A 21,949-nucleotide genomic window follows, 5' to 3' on the forward strand; every position below is an offset into this window, starting at 1 on the left:
TCATATATATCTGTGATAGTAGAAATGTTATTTGAAAAACATTTCCAAAGAAAAGCTGACATTCAAGCTAATTCAAATGATACAATATTGTATATTAGTAGTAATTGGTACAAATAATATTGAGATGATAATGATAGATGTAAATGTAATTGCATTGTCCAAATATAAAACATAATTATTATGTTGATGATATAAACATCACTTTAAGTAAACACCAGGGGTTGTGCTCACTTACGACCTCTGCACGACAAAATTGAAGGTACGCAGTTAGCTATTTGATCAGTTTCAGGTAAAAGATCCAGACCAATTGCTTGGCTGGTACCTGCACATCAATAGATCAAACTAGTCTCCTTGTATCATCCACAAGGTGGCACTTGCAGAGTCTCAATTTCTTCATGACATTTTTCAGGGGAGAAGAGAGCGTTATACACCTGGAATTTGTAGGATGTAAGTCCCTAAGCAACACCATGTTAAGTAAACACCTTAAGTCTACTACATTGATTCAGTTTAAGTCTACAATAAGTCTACTGATGATATAAAAATTGGTAAGTCTACTGCATTGATTCAGTTTAAGTCTACATTAAGTCTACTGATGATATAACAATTTAATGGCTAAGTCTACTGCATTGATTCAGTTTAAGTCTACAATAAGTCTACTGATGATATAAAAATTGGTAATTCTACTGCATTGATTCAGTTTAAGTCTACAAGAAGTCTACTGATGATATAAAAATTGGTAATTCTACTGCATTGATTCAGTTTAAGTCTACATTAAGTCTACTGATGATATAGCAATTTAATGGGTAAGTCTACTGCATTGATTCAGTTTAAGTCTACTGATGATATAACAATTTAATGGGTAAGTTTACTGCATTGATTCAGTTTAACAAAAGTGCATTGATCAAGAAAACAAAATAACAACAATAACAAATCAAATCAATATGAAAAAAGCAAAAACTATAATAAATATCTCAATATATTATCCATCAAAATGTACACTGCACTAAAATCATGCAAGGAAACTACATGTATCTGACATCTAAAATACATTCAGTATGGAATAACCTGAAATGCAACATATTTATGATACCGTTGTTCATTTTTTCTGGAATTCCGATACATGACACCACAGAACCTAAGCTACTGCTCACTGGAGAGTTTTTTAACCCTGTGCATGTCAAATGATCATTACTTACTTGACATTTTTTAAACATTCACCGTTGTTCACATTAACAGAGGAATATTGAGACTGTCGCAATAAATATTTCATAAATTCTGATATTTTGCTCCAGCCTACAGACTTACTAAAACAGTTTTACAAATGATTGTTTACAATAATTAACCATGGAAAAAATGTACACCGTTTCACATTGATAAATCGTACGAATCACTCAATAATTTGAATATTTGGGATTATCCCACAATGCCCCCTCCCTCAACCCCAAGTCTAATCCGAGTTATGAATATGCGAAAAACTTAATGAATTGTAATCCTTTTTACAGACAATTAAAACCAAATAAAGAGATAGCAAAATAAATTTGAACTTAGGGCTGTTAGCAAAACTGCATAACTTTTAATGTCAGTTATTAAACTGATCACCTGAATAGAATGCGACTGTTGTTGATCATATTTGTCTTACTTTCATTAGATCTTTTTTGAAGTTTTAAAAATAGAAACTTGCTTTAAACAAAAAACAACTCTGATTTTAATTAGATTAACATGACAACAGTCATCATTAATTGAACCTAATATAAATGTTCCATCTGAAAATATCCCCACTTTTCTTCCTCTGGCCATTGACAAGAGAAGTTTCTTTCATGTGAATGCATATTATTCTGACTTTTCACCTAAACATCCTTAATAAAAAATAGAGTTAATTCTAAACTGATCACCTGAATAGAATGCGACTGTTGTTGATCATATTTGTCTTACTTTCATTAGATATTTTTTGAAGTTTTAAAAATAGAAACTTTTTTGAAGTTTTAAAAATAGAAACTTGCTTTAAACAAAAAACAACTCTGATTTTAATTAGATTAACATGACAACAGTCATCATTAATTGAACCTAATATAAATGTTCCATCTGAAAATATCCCCACTTTTCTTCCTCTGGCCATTGACAAGAGAAGTTTCTTTCATGTGAATGCATATTATTCTGACTTTTCACCTAAACATCATTAATAAAAAATAGAGTTAATTCTAAAGAAATATTTCTAGCGATTGTTGCTTGAACAAATTCTTTTTGTTCCATATTCAATTATCTCTTAAAGTATTCATAGAAAATATCATTTTGACTTCTGTGTCTACTCTTATCATTAATACTAAGGGGTAATTTAAGCACCAATACCACAAACCATTTACAGCCTAAAGCTACTGTCTACCATTGTTCACTAATGCTGATCAAATCTTGGTGATGAAAGCTCCATTGTGAGAAAATCATGTTTTTCCTTTTCGTTACAGAAGTGCTCGAGTTCCAAACCAGGGAACGACATTTACTGTAACAGCTGAAGCCTACCGATATTTTTCTGAGCTAACAAACTGTGATAACTCATCAACAGGTCGTAAAGAACAATATATACAATAGTAATACACCATGATTTTCACAAAAAGTCAAAATTACAATACTTTCTTTCATTTGTTAAGGAAAAAGTTTTTTTTGATTTGTGCTATTAGTGCCATGAGTTTTAATGTGCACAGCCAGTAAAAGTGACAAAATGTACACAAATGCTGCTTTTAATGTATCTTTGGTGAAACATCAAAAAACTATCCAACATACCATGAAGCAGCCGAACTCTCTATAGCAGGACATTTACCTAAAACTACATTACACCAATTCTGATGAATTGAATACCAGTAATACATTAGATTTTATCAACAAAGATCCCAGAAACTGATACATTGAGATGACCGAGACCTGGTGTCAATACTAATCTATCATTGGTTTACACTACCTGTATCTCAGCACCAACTTGATTTAAGTAAAATACTATACACATGCAAACTGTGTCCAGAGTAGAGAGTCCGCGGTAACAAAGTTACCCCATCATGTCCACGGTAACAAAGTTACCCCATCATGTCCGCGGTAACAAAGTTACCCCGTCATTACTCCAGAGAGTCCGCGGTAACAAAGTTACCCCGTCATTACTCCAGAGAGTCCGCGGTAACAAGGTTACCCCATCATTACTCCAGAGAGTCCGTGGTAACAAGGTTACCCCATCATTACTCCAGAGAGTCCGCTGTAACAAGGTTACCCCATCATTACTCCAGAGAGTCCGCGGTAACAAAGTTACCCCGTCATTACTCCAGAGTGTCCGCGGTAACAAAGTTACCCCATCATTACTCCAGAGATTCCGCGGTAACAAGGTTACCCCATCATTACTCCAGAGAGTCCGTGGTAACAAAGTTACCCCATCATTACTCCAGAGAGTCCGCGGTAACAAAGTTACCCCATCATTACTCCAGAGAGTTCGCAGTAACAAAGTTACCCCATCATTACTCCAGAGAGTCCGTGGTAACAAGGTTACCCCATCATTTCCAGAGAGTCTGCGGTAACAAAGTTACCCCACCATTAAATTATTGCTGTCGGGACAAGGCAATGTGTTACACCTGTTTTATCTGTTTTTTTTATTTCTGCCTTACTTGTTAACTGGCAAAACAAAATGCTATTTCTTTAATGTATTCGCAACATCACTAACTATTATTGAATATAGCTTTAACTTTCAAGTTTACTGAAGCTTCAGTTGTCAGACACACATGTCAAATATAACTGTCCACATTGTTGTGGAAAACTGAACAATGTTAATATCACATTCATCAACATTATGCTAGGGTTTGGATGGATTTCTAACTTCTGACATGGTGTAGAGCATGTAGTATGTATGAATCTACATGTATTTGATCTATAAGTACAGTAACTTGATCCTTTGCAAAATATAAGTAATTCTCCAGTAAGTGCAGTAACTTTCACATTAGACGGTATTTATATATATATACGTATGTTATTTACAAAGATGAAAATCACTACTGATCTTTTGGACAATAATAGGAAAGCAAATTAAAAGAAAATCTAGAAATTCAGTTGTAAATAACTTCCACAAAAATCACTAGGCCAGACTGTACCTTGGTCCCAAACCATCACTACCATTAGTAAAGCAATGAAAAATACTGATTATGCATTAAGTATGAATTAAGCCGATTACAGAAGCAGGCTCTGCAGTATAATTATAACAAACATAAACTACTTCCCCATCATTAATTATTTTTTTCCAATATTAACTTCATCAAGTCATATTTCATACAAATTAAGTCAAATTTCAGAAACATACAGGTGCCCTTATTTTCTATTTAAAGACATATACATTAATAAAATTCTGTTGTTTTCGTTTAGAATTCCTGATAGTGCTCAGTATCACATTTTTACGTAAAACATCAATGTTAAATCCAGTTAACACATCAATACTTATATAAAACATGTAAACACATTAACATAATGTATTACACACAAACTACACTCAAAAAATCTGAAAAATCATAAATATATTTTCCATAATAATAAATAGATTTTACAGTTTACACATTATTTACAATCACAGAACATCTAATCATTGTAGACGACCTAAAATGACAAAACAATTTGATATGGATTATGAAAGACAAACAGAGGCCGTACACACCATGTCTAACCATGCAACATGATCGGGGCCTCACCTATTTTCTCTCTAGTAACAAATCTGTTTGATTTCGGGGAGGAATATCAGATTCCAGGAAATTTCCAAAATTGAGAAAATATTTAAATGTACCCATTAGTGGTTTTATAAAAACAAACCGAGAGAAATACATGTCAACTAAGCTATGTATCCTGTTGGTACAATGAATTATTTTATTTAGGATTTGGACTTTTAAATAGGCAGGCAAATTCTTGTGATCAATACAGGAAACTGAATACTCATTATTGAATCATGATCTTTCTTAGGTACATGAAAAGAATGTATGGTAAGCAAAATACTTCAATATTGACATCTGATTCTCTTATATAATGACAATTTTGAAAACAAAAGATTTTTGTCAAGGGAAAAATTTGAATTCGGGATAATTCTGGAAACAAAAAGGACAAAAAACTTTTACAGGGAGAGTGTAAAGCTATTCCCTACTTTCAATCAAAGGTTTTGAATAAATTGTCTTCAGTAATTCAAACTTTTTCACTTAAAGAAACTTTATGGACTGATAACATCTACCTCCAAAAACCAAAGGTATAGTTACCAGAGTACAATATTGAAACGGGAGGGATATATAAGTTCATATACCCTATCTAGCATTGGAATTCATTCCTTAATGAATACATTTGCAAATTTTCTGCACTAAATTTTGTGAAGTAATAAATCTTTCCTTCCAGGGAGAAACTTCCATAATTATCAAGGCAACCCTTGTCAACTGTCTGTCTCACACGAGGTACAGCATGACGGACACTGTACAGGCTGCTCATTCTCCTCAATCCCACGGGCAAATATCTTGATCAGTTGACAGTGAATTCTGTAAATATAAAAGCTATCAAATTAGGGCTCGGAAGAAAACAAAAATATTATGGGTACTGGTATTACAAATTCATTCACCAATTCATTCACCACAGTATTAACTTAATAAGTTTAGTTACGTTTACTACAGCTGTTTTTTTCAATACAGGATCTTCATATTCCTCCACAATGAACTAAAAATTGTATCATTACAAAATAATTTAAAAATTGTAATGGACAAATAACCAGTTCCTAGGATCATGAATACAGACTTTGGCCCAAATTTGAGTACGTTTCATCAATGCTAAGTAAAAATGTAATCTTATATTCGTGTAAATGCATGATCTCACTAACTGTTAAATTATTTCCACAGAATATTAATGTTAACCAGGGAAAATCTAGATTAAAATTGATAACTGCTTCCTGATCCTTCGTTAAAGTGTGTCCTTACTTGATGTGGAGGTTAGTCGTTTCCAGGATTTCACCGTCACAGTTCCACAGACTGACCTTAGGGTTAAGGACATTACCCTGGGAATGATTGGTCCGGGTTATTCCTGCTGCCCTACTCCCGTCCTCCTCATCCTCACTTTGGTCATGTAGGCTCCGGAATCGAAATTCTTTTACCCGGAAAACTTGGACGAAGTCAAAGTCAAACTACAATAAAATTTTACACAAATATATGGTGTAATGCAGATTTACTCATTCCGGAAATCGGGGTCCGGTCCCCGGATTTGATATTCAATACTTAAGCACGCTATTCGGTGTTCGTTGAGTTTTACCGCCATTAAAAGGTTGCCCTGAAAACTCCGACGATCTTTGTGTTTTTATTGAAAAACACAGCCAGCCATCAGGCACAACAATATCATATACTCTTACCACCAAGAGCAGTCTATAAACCTGGTTCATTATCAGTAAAGCAACTTACATGTCCATGAAATACATCACCTACTAAATGGTATGAAACAAACATATATGTCACCCTGGTAAAATACTAGCCGCTTCCTACCGACTCCGCTAGGGAGACTTCTTCTTTAGCTCATTCTGTAGGGCATAAGACTAATAAACCAGAGGTCCCAGGATCGACTCCTAGCAGAGGCATTAAAAAATAACGACCTCTGTTACATAAATTAGCAATTTTTTCTACCTTTTTATCTCAAGTTTACTTTTTAAGTGCTACCAATGTGTTTAATTCATTGACAGCTTGACCCCACTTAAAATGTAACAATGGCTTTGAAGAAAGACTTTGTATGGAGTGTAATAAGTGACCATTCAGACCTACTTTAACACTTCTCTTTGACTAGAGAGATAAATGGTTAAAACTCAGATCCTGTTGCGTGTTTGCCTCAATGTCACTTGTGACGTGTGATAGTGAAGAACAGTGGTTATAATACTTACATGGTCAGCATTCTTATCCTGACATCGTAGCAAGTGTTTCAGGAAATTTGCCCTAGAACAGTCTGATATAATCATCAAGTCCGTGGTACCGTCACCTAAATGTGCCCCAGGGGCCATTCCATAGGGCGTTAAAGCATTACGACAACTCATGGTGAAGCTGCTCAGTACTTTAATCTTGCCCCGTATTCTGTGCCAGCCATCGGTGCCTGAAAAAAATTGTGGTACTTCTCACAATACTTCAATCTTTCAAACCAACTAAACCTCTTACAAAATTAAGTAATGCTAACTTACTAATACAATATAAAGTGCAATTTGTTTAAAAGTACAATTGTATATACATATAACAATGTTCAGCCTCATGTTGAATTGAAAATGGCGAAAAGTTACACTTACATATACTGTATATAGTAACTGTTGACAGTACTTAGTATATATATATAAACTGGTGTTATTATAGTCTTAGAAACTTAACAACAGAGCCATCACCGATTACAGGCAACTTATAGACAGCTTTTACATAGAGGTGACAGGGAGCAACTTTTGCAGTACTGATCAAAGCATAACATGCCAAATTAAAAGCAAATCAATTTAATTTTACTACTGATTATACATTTGATTTTCTTTTAAGGAGACACGAGCTACTTACCAGGTCCACTGCTAGACGATGCTGACATATTCCTGGTAGGGATTCTGTCCTCGTCCCTAATCTGAGAAAGACGACACTCATTGCATCTACAAGATAAAACACCATCAATGTCTCCAGAGGAAGGAAGAAACACACAGTACACAGGAGAGTGACATTTCACCTCCACAGATAATTAATGCAGCTATCAGGATTTAAAATCTGTAATTTTCATCGCAGTTCTTCGAGCTTTATAAAAAAAAAAAAAATGGAAAAAGCACCAGTACAACACTTCTACAATTTAATAATAGACATGTATGAATATGATCTCCCGAGTACAGACCTTGGTATATTTTTTTTTACAGCCAATTAAATATTCATGCTAAGAAATATAAATTTTACAATTACCTAGTTACAGATTTTTTGTTCTTGAACATGAAACAATGTATCACCATTTCAACCCATTATACAGTAGTATCTGTATCCTGGGATAACATCTATTTATCAACATAANTCACCAACAAATGCTTATTCCGTCTTTGCGTATTGCAGAGTTATCTTCTCTTGGGAGCAGGTATTGATTGTTACGTCATTGGTTTGTGTGAGAAAATTACGTTGTTTTCTCAAAAATTGATGACGTTACTCTCACAAACAAGTGACGCAACAACCAATACCTGCTCCCAAGAGAAGATAACTCTGCAATACGCAAAGACGGAATAAGCATTTGTTGGTGAAAATTCCTACACTGACAAATTGATACAACAAACACAGAACAACACTCAACCTACCCAGAAACACAGACAGTCTTGTCCCGGGGGCTGGTATCTGCATCGGGTGCAAGCAATAGGGATACCTCCCCTTCGTAAGATTTGTTGCTGAGAAATTTCTTCACACCTACAAGTAGCCAATCAGAAAGGTATTAAATTGTAATCAGATGGAGTTTCTTGAATCTTTTACATTATCAATGAAAAAAACAGTCTCTAACCTATTATCACAACTCAGATGATGACGAATATGTGGATTTCCTTAAATACACTATGACTAAAACTTCTCATACCATGGAGAGGAACATCTCATGTAAAACCCATATCACACACTGATGAGGAAATCAATTTTTCGATCCTAAATTTCAAGAATGTTGTTGATCCTATAAAGTACCAATACTGAAAACAAAGAAAATTGCTACTGTATATATATACCAGGAAACTTTCGCTGCAACTTTTTCTTCGTCTTTCTCGCCCTCCGCAATTAGGGAAAATTTATTATTATAGCGAACAGTAGTTAACGATATAGTTAACATAGTAATAAAATGTGAAGAGTGAAATAAATGGATTTTATTGGCCCAGGGCAAAACTTGGACTATTTCTCTTTAAGTAATCCTGGAGGCATAAAAAGAAAATAACTGAAATATCTGTCTTGGATGGATGTTTTGCAATATCCTTGACTTGAATCTCCACAAGACTTATCAATGATTCATAACATAACATTACACCTCAATGGTGATAATTTTGTCTTTAAAGCACATGTAAATACAGAATTTACACACTTTTTTTGTATAAATGTATTTCTGTGTACACTGTACTTAAAACCTTAAAAAAACAAATAATCCACTCTTATTTTGTTACTCCTACTATTAACCTGAAACATGATATCGTTTCGGTCCCATCCATCTGTTCTTCTCGCTGTCCTTCAACATGTCGCCATAGTAACCGTAGGACAGCATTGTCACGTTGTATCGTATCAGCTGTTCCGCGGAGTACACACCTGCCACATCTAGACCAATACTGTCACCTATAGAAACATAATATTATATAGCTTACCATTTCAGTAGAGCTATTCACAATAAACTTTATTCTAATTTTTATTATTCTTTAACTTAATCAAAATTATATGCAAACACTACCACTTCATTAATTATGCCTTATTTTCTAAGTTGTATAATTATGAACTTTTCCTAATTAGCTTAAAAAAAGAGTTGTGTCTTTATCAGATTATGGCAATACATAAATTCAAACGAGTTTACAGTAACACCAATTTTTTCAATGCTTCCTTTTTCAAATCCTATTTACTATCAAAATTCAAATATTATGTTTTGTAAATATACATATGCTGGGTTTAAATTTTTTGATTCCACTAACAAAACACTTTATGTTGATATCATTTTTAATTGTTCCTTAACACATGTATGATAAATTTAACATGTTGATCAAAAATACACTTCAACATCAACAGTGTATAATAGATTATGTAAATTAGCCCTGCAACTATAAGACGGACCCCACACCCCTGAATGCCACTAAACCAGGAAGTTCAGTCTGTACAATTGTTTCAGACTCTGAAGAAGTCTGTACATGTATAATATTTCAAGTCATATTTTGTTCTTCCATCGGATAAAAAGTAACTGGGATTTCTACACAGACACTAGCAGACTGAAACTGATTAAGATGGAAAGCGGTCTGGTTCTACCTACCCACAATGATGTGGAGAGCAGAAGTCACAGGATCATTGGTACCAATGGTCGTGTATACAACAGCATCAGTTGACCCTGTAAAACAAAGCATAGCATAACATATAAAGGGCTAAATGCAAACCAATGGTCAAGGTTTCACCCACAGCTACAATAGCTTCATCAGTCCTGAAGCATTGATAAAAGGAACTGGTAAGCCTATTAAATTGCCAACAATTTAAGTGTTTTCATTGGTTATGATATACAGGTCAGAATTGGCATATAAACTCTGATCGCAACAAAAATTCTATATATCACATTGATTGATGATAGCTGGATACTTGATGAACTCATTGCACAACCTGATTCACATCAGTTTTATTCTTTGCCCAGAACCATGTGTAAGAAGACTTTTCTGACACGATACAAACACTACAGAAGAAAAAGGTCCCTTAATCCAAAAGATGTAGATCTAAATCTCATTAGTTTATTATTATTTGGTTATATTTTTGAAAGACACTAAGTCTTTCTATAATATGTGATATTGCCCTTAAACTCTTCCATCAGGACTCAACAGCTGGGATAGCTTATATCACATCAGATTATAATATCTGTATCTCCAGGAGACTGCTGAGTCACTTTATAATATCTATATCACCTGAGACAGGAGACCCTATTATAATCTCTATATCATTCTATCAGCAGACTTGCCTGCTGGGATGATTCCTATACGTAGGTCTGTCGATGCTGGTACCTGGTCCTTACACTGAGGTAGCCCCAATTCCCTGTTCTTACGATCTATGAGGCCGTTAAAAAGCTCCGCAAACATTCCATCTCCTCCCACACATATCACACTGCAGTACAAAAGTAATACATTATCAGTAAGCTGCAATAATGATTTGTTTATTTGATATTTCAATTTTATTTCAAAAGTTATTTCTTTTTAATATTTTAAAATAGTTTAATCAGATTTGAACTTGCAATGACTAAAATATAAACATGAAGAGGCTCACTTTGGTATAATTTAACAAGAAAGTCTATATATTGATGTTAATTAGGATAAATTTAAGTGCTCAAACAAATGAAAACATGTGACATCTAGATACTGACAGGTCTTGTTCCAGTGTATGATGCTGTTAACCTGCTGTACAGCTAGCTTACTAGCACATACTGTATAAACATTGATTGAACATGCATGCAAGTACATTTTGTAATTGGAAAAGTAACAAAATCAACCTTTAATGTTGCGTTATCAAACAGTTCACAATTTAAAACTGCATAATATGGATTTTAAGATTTAATATAATCGTCATATCAGGATCCTAGAGCTAAGACATCTGTCACCATAAACCCCTATTATCCCACACCAGTACTCATGTTTATACATATATGGAGAGTGCCATAATGTTGAAATATCTGGTACTTGATCTGTTTGAAATATAATAAGGGTAAATGAAACATGCATAACTCACCCATCCACACGGGATAAGTCGTAGGTCTGTATAATGTCTCTGGCGTGGTTCTGTCGCTGAGTAACTGTAAAATATTGTTATTAACTTTATTATTACGCTGAAACATACATATTTATATCAAATATTAACAGATTTCCTTATAATAAGAAGATATTATTGCTTGGTATGAGTTCACTTTCACTCATTCACCCCTGAAGACACATTTGAACTCTTCCAATTCATAGGTCGGAATAGTCCATTATGAAATTTCAGGATTGTATGAGTTAAGCAACATTTGTACTGCTTATGGATTATAACAATTTTGCTCTGCCTTCAATTCAATCTGGTTGGTATTGACAGGTATTGACAGTCTCCTCTTTCCTAATCAGGAATATGTTTTCACTGCAGTGAAGATATATCGGATCTTACATGAGTTTCCATTTCATATGAGATTTATGAAACGAGTCCAAGAATTTTTCAATTTAGCAATCCTCTGGCGAGCGAAAATGAAAAATTTGTGATGAGTTTCATAAATTTCATATGAAATGAAAACGAGTCAAATCATTTTTATCACATAATCAAGATTTGTGGCATTTATTCGTGTAAAACGACAATTTTCATGCAACTTTGAAATAAAAAAAGCCGCCACTTTGACGCCAGTGCGTAAGTCTGTGACGTCATGTACTTGTCCTAGGCGTGACGTCACAATTGAAACTTACAACCAATCACAGGGCTGATAGGTCATATTACATAGGTTAATATGCCAAAAAATATGACATGGGTATATTCACTGGATAACACAGTACATTATGTGATTAATCATTTTTATCTTGCTGATACAATTTCCCTTTCTTTTGTATATACATACAGCATCTTTATCAAGTTCCCAACTTACTGATGACGTCTGTACGGATGCCTGCCTGTTCAAACAGTGGTGCCACCTTCTCAGAATAAATTTTTGGTCCCCGTCTTTTCCCTCCATAGGGGTTCACAAATACCAGCAGGCTTTCTGGTCTTGATAAACCTGTAATGGCAATGCCTTATCCAATGTATATATAGAGAGATGGATATTTATTTAAATGTTATCAAAATAAAAGAAAATATCTGCAAAGTCCTTAGAAAATCATCCGATTCATAGTTATTTGATATAAAGTCAGTCGTCAGTGTACCCAAATTGATCTAAAAATCTTGTTAATGTTAGCCGGTGAAATTTCCTGTTTATGACGTCCCAACATCAACATTTACTATTGATTCAGCATTGTCTTAATTTGTTTTGCTGTATGCAACAGCTTATTTTCTCTGTAAGTTAGGCCAGTACTCAAGAAAAAGACATACAGTCATACCTGTCCATGCAATCAATTCCATAAAGACACCACCTGTGTTAAGAGACCACCTGTAATGTTCTCCATAACAGTGGACCTTCTAAGCTGGATGGTGGTCTCATAATACAGGTTGGACTTAATTTTTTATAGATAATCTTAATCTTGCTTCCTTTTTCATATTTTTAACATCATGTTTTTTGGTAATGTAAAGCAATGTTTAACTTAATTTTAAAAGAAGCAACAATAAAGGAGGTAACTACTGGTATATTATATTTTGAGGAACAGAAACTTGCCAAGCGCTCAAAACATTTCAAGGATGACATACCCAGTTTGTCTATGGCATTTCTGATTCTGAACACCCATTGTTGACAGAGGTAGGCTTCCTTGCTGGTAAATGTGATTGTTTTCACCTTCCACTTGAAGCGAGAAGACCGTTTGACATAACTGAGGGTGAATGACTGTGGCTTGAGAGGCCGCATCTCGATGTAGACGGGCGACCCATGGCTGCGCTGGTCCTGGTTCAAATCTTCAGTGTATGACGTTCCATAGGTTGGATTTACACATAAAATCTCCTTCACTGGCACACAATAGGCAAAATGACCTGAAGAAGTACAAACAAACAATGTTATTTAGGCAAAACGGTGTGGGAAACAAACTAATGGATATGATTATGTTTATAGAAATGGCATAAACAGGGAATGGAGGTGGAGGGGAGAGGTTGGGATGGCCCATACATATGAGAACATGTGAGTTTTGTGCTGTCAGCTGTAAACACTTCCTCTGTGGACAAAAACGCAGTGTATTTTTAATGCACTTCACCCCTCATTTGAGATATCAAATGGAGGTTTCAGAGGTTGACATCTATGAATGGGTAAGAAATTAATAACAGACCCATGGGCCTAAACAGGCATCTGACTACAAAGACTGAGCAGGGAGAATGGTAACTTTTCAACTTTCAATGAAATATTCTAAGAATTTGTTTTCCATGACGGTAGCTTTGTTCAGCAGTGGGTAACTATTTGTCATTAAAGCTATCAGAAAGCATTTAAACCTAAATCTGAATAGATTTCTCCTTTTAAGGTCCCGTCACGCTGTCAACGGTGGTTAAACCTGCCTGATTTATAATATAAGAAATGATTGTTTCATACTGAAATTGTTGTAATCTACTTTTGGTATTAACGAGTAGTGTTTAAAAGCAGGATTTTAGGTAATTTCCTTCCTTGGGGCGCCAACCTCTCTATCCCAGAGGGGTCGAACCAGCCTCATTTATTCAAGAAACGATTGTCCTCCTTCCCCCCCCCTAATGATACAGCTGTACTTAAATATGATGTCAATTCTATTGTTGAATGTTGGGAACTCACTGTAAGACCATATATATGGGCACAAGCATTAATTAGATCAAAGGAGATTTATTTCTCTAAAAAAAAAGAATTTGCTGAGTTAAAACATTGCTCAGTGGGAGAGGTTTGGGTATGAAAGAAATTTCTGAAACGTGAAAATTGTTTTGATAAAGATGTTTTTTTTTTTTTATTTCCATATAAAAACATTATGAGGCATTTAGGGGTGAGTAGCTATAGTAGGATTGGGGTTGCTATCTCCTTTCTGAATCAGCTTGTGCATGAGAACCTATGTAATACCATTGTATAGACAACACACTACCAGTATGGACCATACCTAGCTCTAGTGATCAAATCTAATATTGTGTATGCACCATCGCTCTTCCTATATAATCACCATACTGACATTTTACTTCATGAATAATTTGCACAGATTGTTTAATATTTTTTTTTTAGAATTCCCTGGCAATCATTCAGGTAGCAATGTTCGTGTCACACAACAGGCTCCATAAACATACATGGTTCAATCAGTACTACTAGACTACTTGTGTAGTCGAAACAATTTTTACATGTAGCCAGCTGGTTATCTGATGTAATCATTGTTTAAACAAACACCCTGGAAGTTTTCAAAACAAATTAAAGCAATTCAAAATACAGAACTAAAATTTTCCCTTTAATTATCAAGTTAAATTATATGCAGAATAGCTTTTTTTTTCTAGCAAAATACCTGGAGCAAACACTGCTTCACACAATAACACCAAGCATATAGCTAATACATCAAGTTAACTTATAGGTTTTACCATTTTACATGTAGCATAATTTCTATATTGATTTACTTAAAAGCAGAGCTGTACACATTCACCCCTCAAATTTCACAATGAACTATTCCAACTTTTGAATTGGAAGACTTCAAATGTGTCTTCAGGGGTGGATGGGCTAACAAGCAAAACCTTACACCCTTCCCTAATTCTCTTTGTTTCCAGTATTACCATTGATTGTGTAATTCTACATTACACATTTTTTATATCAATATGTTGTCCATCCCAACAATTTGAATAATATAAATCTTAAACTACATTTACTTAAAATATTTCACTATGTAAATACAATATGCTCTATAATACAGGCAGTGTTTACACAACCTCTACAGATCTAATTTTAGCTAGATCTGATTTACATTTAAAACAAAGGTCAATATAAGGAACACAAATTTAATACCAGGTCAGAAACATGACATTTTAACATAAAGTTACCACATAGTCAGTATACAAATGTACTAATAAAATAAAATCTATCATTTTCAGTCAAACCAGAGTAGCTTCCAGTTGTATTCCTTTCATATCATGTTACTTGTATTGATCAACATGATATTAAACTCAATTTGCTCATGTATAGATATTATTTGCACAGGTACAATTTTTTTTTATGAAAATACTCAAAAAATGTTTCTACTACATTGAAATATCATATATATATCATTTTATGCACCTAATATTTTACCCTTAAAACCTTTTATATATAGCATGCGTCCTTTAACATCCAGAAATTGGCCCCAAAACCTAAAATTTGTGTCATTATATAATTATTGTCTTTGAAATAAGACCTCCTTTTCAAAAAGTGGTTTAAGATGGTCCTCTGATCGCATACTGGAAATATATCATTAACCTTTTAAATTAAAAAACAATACATATATATATACGCATTGAGTTTTTGCTTCTACAAAGGAACAGCATAAAAGACACATTATTTCAACTTCATTCACATGGTCTCAAACAGCAGAGTTGTGTTTAGATTGTCTTTATTGATACACAGAGTTGAGAAGAAGGGGTTGTATTTTCAAATATTTTTTGTGCATAGTGGACATTAGATAGTGAATACTAATAAGTGTATCAGAATACATTAAATAGATACCTTTGACTTCTGGTTCTTACTGATCAATATACTCAACAGGGCGAAGGGACATACACCCTACTTTTTTAGGTCTGTCAAATGTGAAATTTCATGAAAAATTATTTCATTTTAAATAAAATGGCACCAGAAAAAAAGCTTAGACTCTGAAGCTTAAATCCCTCCAAGGTACTGTAATATTTGTCTCTAACAGGAAGGGAACTTCCTTGACTTTCCAAGACTGCCTTGTATTTGTGAGATTCCTTTGTATGACATGGAAGAATGCACTTCATCTTTACATGTAGTTTCACTTTCCTATGAGAAATTAAAGAAAATCTGAATGCCACTTTTACAATTGAAAATATCTCGATCCATTTGTTTTTGTTTTGTTAAGCTTTCGAGTGAGGAATCGATCAGAAACAGTACAAACAGTACAAGAGGAAACTTGAATATTCCCATGTCAGTCAACAACATCTCTGAGGAGAAAGTATTTCACATTTCGTACAGTCAAACCTGGAACAATCTTCTGGAGGAGGTTGCATCCGCTCCAAACATTTACCCTTTTAAGAACAGAATAGATAAACGTTGGCGAAATGAGAAACTTTATTATAACTATAGAGCAAATGTTATAAGCAATGAACATTAAATTTATATTAAACTTTTTTTTTTAGCCCAGTGTAGAGGAGCTCTATCGGCTCTTGTATTGGAAAACTAACGTAAACTTTAACTGATTTAACTCTTACAGTTTTTGTGTGTTCACATGTTAGTGACGTCAGATCGATTCAAACTTCAGAGGTTTCACATATCGAAAAAAAAAAAAAAAAATCTTAACCACAGACTAATCTAGTTTCGTGCCTAATCAGGGAAAATGATGCGCAATCAAGAATAACATACAAAGGAATATCAGGCAGGGGGGACAATCCAACCTGTCTAGGTAACATATATATAATATATATATATGCATCTAGGCAACATTCACATATCCGGTTTATACGGTTGAACCTGTAAAGAAAACGACAGACACAGATCTGAACCGAGGCTGACATAAAGAAAATTTGGCACATGTAGATTGAGGGGTCCAGACGTACCTGACCGAATCTAAACTGCAAACAATGTCAAGCCACATATATGTAGTTTTTAAGATATGTTATGTAATTTCAGTGGACGCGTGAAAGACAGTAGACTACTGTACGGTAAGTCTTCCTAATCTTCCATTTCATTAAAATGAGGTTTATTAAAAAAAATGTGTTTGTGTTGTTTTTAAGTACGTTTTGTAAAGCAAAAAACAGAATATGTTATTTTCTTCACGCCGACACACATTATAACATATATTTATAACACATTTAGTCTAGAATACACATAATCGTCGCCGTGTGACAATATTTTCTTTATTTGATTTCCGCGCATGTCCGTGTTGTTTTTTGCTAATTGGAGGAGATCATTTTGAGAAGTTTTGATAGTAGTGACCAATAAAAGTTAATATGCATATATATATTTGAGTAGATCATTTTGAGTAGGTCACTTGTCATAAATAGGACATTTCTTAATACTGTGTTATAATTCAAATATTTTTGATAGAAAGTGGCTGACATGACAGGATGCTTTTTAATTGTTTATATCATGTTAGAAGTTGTATAAGTATTACTATTTTACATTTCTAACGTTAAAACATGTACAGATGCATTACAATGATAATATGCAGTATATTCCGGATATTAGTATGTACAGGTTCGTATTCTTCTTCCGGCAAGTAATTATATTTTTAATTCAAGAGAATTATAAGTTTTTTATTCCAGATATTAGTATGTACAGGTTTGTTATTCTTCCTACGGCAAGTAATTATATTTTTGATTCAAGAGAATTATATTATTTTTTTTAACTTTTAACATGATATTTATGACTTAAAGAAAAAATAATTGTCTAATTAGCAGTCATCGCTCCATACTAGGAGATTAGTTCTTCATGTGAAAGAAGAAGAAGGCCCAAGTCCTGGTATGGCATTAATGGCACTCTGTTGGAGTTTTTAATATACACATGTCGTTGTACCATATAAACCGCCTCGGAGTGCCATACATGATACCATGACTACTGCACTGCACATTGCACACTAGGTCTGGCACCTAGCTATAGGTTCTGACTACTGTACGGTTGACTACAGCTGGACTAATGGCAGACACATACCAGACAGTAACATCCTGGGAGTTCCAGGAAGATAATATCATTTCTAGGATCGCAATGGCAACAATACCAAAATTATTATTAGTGGTAATCCAGACGATTAAGTATGATATTTTTAGTTGACATAGCTGTCGTGTGTCAATTATTTATGATAGCTATATTGAAGCTGAGATTGACAAACAGCAAATTGCACATCTGCACCAATCTTTGTTTACATTTTTCGCTGACTGTTTTCAGTCACTTACGGAATAATGGTTCCTCCTGTGAACTTTTCGTCGGCTGTCGGTTGTAGATATTTTCCCAGAAAATGTGTGTCGGTGTGAGTTTGACCTGATGAGTTGCACCATGGATCTCTAATGTAGATTGGAAAGTTGCACTGTCGTCGTCCTCAGCCATTTCATCGCCACCACCGTTTCTGTACACAACACGCATGCGCAAAATATATATTACTAAACACAAGCAAACGAACCGTATAGTAGACTTGTACAAGTTATTTAGATCCGTGTGTTCAAGGGATTTTGATAAAAAAAATCTAAACAAATCAATATAGTAAACATATGATTTTTTGAAGACAGTCGTCGAAACTCAAGAAAACTTATTCTATTTCTGATTGTAGCTTTAAAATGACACAGCCAATTTGACTCACAGGGACCGGAGAATTTGTTACAGCTATATTTGGACCTAAACTAAGGTGTTTGGAGTAACTTTACACGCTTGTGGATTTATATCAATATCATCATTAGGGTGGCATTTTTACTGAATATTGATCTAAACCCCCAAATGTGTTAAATTACTCTAAACACCTTAGTTTAGGCCCAAATATAGCTGTAACAAATTATCACGTCCCTGTGATCTGACAAAGCGTTCTTCAGCTTTACTAAAGTTCACTGTTAACATCTAGATTTAACTTCTTTTTAAATTCTATACTATCCTTCCACTTCCAAAAATCTATTTAATTTCCTTGAAACGACGATTAAGCATTTTAATTACTGCAAAATTCAGTTTCATTTTTTTGTTTCATTTCGCAAAATTCAATTAAAAGTTTTGTCATTGAACCTATTTTCTGTTTGAGCTATTTTCAATCCTATTGTTAATGCAAGTTATATTAATGGCAGTCATATGTTAAGTCACGCTTTATCAATTTATTTTAAGTTAAATGACCTACAATTGCTAAGTATTGAATTTCTTGTATCTCGTTCACTTGTCGTTGAATATTGACTTACAGATCCTCTTTAATAACTTCACTTCCATAGTTTTGTGAAATTCTAGACAACTACCAGGTAATCTGATAGTGTAAGAAGACCAAAGACTTTGCTGAACTTTACCGTTTGTTTTGTATGGTTAAATAGACGTTTCATCCAATATTTTATAAACTTTTCTAAACAGATTTTCACCACACCTGACAGCAATAAAACAACTTAAACCGGGGCAAGCAAACCGGTCTATAAATGTAAGTAAAATATACTGGTGATTAACATTATATTGGAGATAGTGCTTTTTAAGTTAGTAAATCATTACTTAATTTGACATGTCATAAACAATTTCGATTTAACTCATTCACCCCTAAAATTTCATAATGAACTATTCCAACCTTTGAATTGGATGAGTTTATGTCTCTTCAGGGGTGAAAAGCTAAAGGTGAGTTTCTGTCTATTTTCGGTATATTAAATCACTTTTGTTAACTAAGCATTTGTTGTCGTTATGTAATTAAACGTGTTCAATATAATGGAATATGAACAGAAGTATACAATAAGAGGCCAGTGATTTCAGCGATCAAACATGCTCCTTTGTATTGGTAAGCTAACCAGCCTTTTGATTTTGTCGGTTTTACGTTTACGTCCGCAATTACGGCCTATCGGCCTTTCAGCAGACGAGAAAAGATAGAAATATAAAATGAAAATAGGGGCAGAGACGTATATACCGGCTTTATATGTCTCCGATAGAAGGGACAAACTCAATGTAGCCGAAGGAAAGCTTCATATACTATAACCAGCCGCAAATGGTTTAGTTTTGTAGTATAGGACGGGTCGATTTTCAAACCCGAGGGTTGTCAGCTTTAATATGCGTCTACTAAGCCTATCCTACATTTACACATTTCGTTAATCGAATGGACCATATGGTGGTACTGTTGTGGTTAAATAAACATAAAATTGTTTTTATTATTATAAAATAAAAAGTCGAGCAGACAGATATATTCTTTGGAATAATCCGGGTAATTTCGGACACCTACCGCAGCCTGTTGGACACAGTTCGGAATTATTCGATCAAATCAGACTTGTTTGGACATCCGGAAAGAACATTCGGACACTGTTTGTATCAAATCGGACTCCTTTACCAGATAGTCGGATACTGTTCGGAATAATTCGGACATGTTCGTATCCCAAATTACAGACACTTGAAAATTCGGACGAGCTCGGATATCCAAAGAAGAATTCGGAAACTGTTCGTATCTAATCGGACATGTTCGGACTCTATACAAGACAGTCGGACATTGTTCGGAAAAGTTCGAACGTGTTAGGATAATACAAAAGACAATCGAACTCTGTTCCGAATAATTCGGTCATGCTCACTATGAACGAATTCTATCTACATACTTCCATGTAGACATGGTTTCGGGGACTGTGCTCTATACACGTGGTCCTTGTTCATCGTCCACCATGACAATCCATGTTACTTTGAATGAAATAAACAAACTGCTTGTTCGACAATCAACTTTCAATACGTTTAATAAGTTTAAGACTGTGTATCATAATGTATATATGGAGACTGTAACCATCGTCATGCGCACTATGAGCGAATCATATCTATTATTTTTTTATCGTCATTATCTAATTATGAAATGTTTCTGACATCCGCGCTCATCCTCGATATCCAGGGATTATGCTCACTTTCGCTCTCTACACCCGCACTATGAACGACTCCTATCTGTGTATCATAATGTCTTCGGGGACTTATGCATGTAAATATTGCCATGTGCTCTCTACACGTGGTCCCTTCTATCAATTAAAGCAGCAGTGTGACATGTACGTAAACGTTGCCATGTGCTCTCTACAAGTGGTCCCTTCTATGTATTAAAGAAGCAGTGTGACATGTACGCAAACATAGCCATGCGCTCTCTACACGTGGTCCGGTGGATGTATTAAAGCAGCAGTGTGACACGTACGTAAACATTGCCACGTGCTCTCTACACGTGGTCCCTTCTATCTATTAAAGCAGCAGTGTGAGAGATGTACGTGAACATTGTGAGAAGTACAATTTTTATTGTGCTCCACGACGTCGCTCCAGGAGGGTGCGCAGACCGCCCGTTCCCTATGGGTAGTCTGAAAGTTTTCTGCATGTGAGTTACTTGATTTGACCGGTTAGGTATTTCTCAGTAGTATTCTACTACAGTTTTGTTAGTTTGTTTAAAATATTTTTGTTTACTTTGAGATTAGATACCTGGTGTTTATTTTTTATAATTGTGTAAGTATTGGAGAATGATGTTTTTAGTCTAATTTGGTATGATTGTTTCTTACGGATAGGTTTGTGTGTAAGTATGGGAGATTGTGTGAACTTGTATGTGTTTTCTTTTACGTCATTGTTTCTTACAGATAGGTTTGTAAGTATGGGAGAATGATTTTGTTTTAGGTGGTTACTTTAAAATGATTGTTTCTTACAGATAGGTTCGTAAGTATGGGAGAATGGTGTTGTTGTTTCTTACAGATAGGTTTGTGTGTAACTATGGGAGAATGATTAATGAGCGACTGAATTCGCATACGACCTTGGAGCTGGGACCATGACTAGCGACATTTAATAATCCTCT

At 34.5% G+C, this 21,949-nt stretch overlaps 1 protein-coding gene across 1 annotated transcript; it reads right to left on the bottom strand.

Annotated features, from left to right (window-relative positions):
• Positions 1 to 4,293: 4,293 nt before the first annotated feature.
• Positions 4,294 to 18,560, bottom strand: LOC110457812 (ceramide kinase-like). The gene is made up of 12 exons (XM_021509242.1): positions 18,393 to 18,560; positions 13,071 to 13,346; positions 12,319 to 12,447; positions 11,445 to 11,508; positions 10,684 to 10,826; positions 9,997 to 10,071; positions 9,165 to 9,317; positions 8,315 to 8,420; positions 7,551 to 7,636; positions 6,905 to 7,110; positions 5,961 to 6,163; positions 4,294 to 5,528 (listed from the first exon to the last, which is right to left on the bottom strand). Exons 1-12 carry the CDS (start codon positions 18,541 to 18,543, stop codon positions 5,426 to 5,428), a joined length of 1,695 nt encoding a protein of 564 aa, XP_021364917.1. The 5' UTR covers positions 18,544 to 18,560; the 3' UTR covers positions 4,294 to 5,425.
• Positions 18,561 to 21,949: the final 3,389 nt, after the last annotated feature.

Source organism: Mizuhopecten yessoensis, unplaced genomic scaffold (assembly GCF_002113885.1).
Source record: "Mizuhopecten yessoensis strain PY_sf001 unplaced genomic scaffold, ASM211388v2 scaffold1171, whole genome shotgun sequence".
NCBI classification, from domain to species: domain Eukaryota; kingdom Metazoa; phylum Mollusca; class Bivalvia; order Pectinida; family Pectinidae; genus Mizuhopecten; species Mizuhopecten yessoensis.

Coding starts and splice junctions, on each gene's coding strand:
- LOC110457812 (XM_021509242.1), bottom strand. CDS start 18,543: ATGGCTGAGGACGACGACAGTGCAACTTTCCAATCTACATTAGAGATC. Junction 10,072..10,683: donor TATAGGAATCATCCCAGCAG/GCAAGTCTGCTG, acceptor TTTGTTTTACAG/GGTCAACTGATGCTGTTGTA. Junction 9,318..9,996: donor TGCTCTCCACATCATTGTGG/GTAGGTAGAACC, acceptor ATGTTTCTATAG/GTGACAGTATTGGTCTAGAT.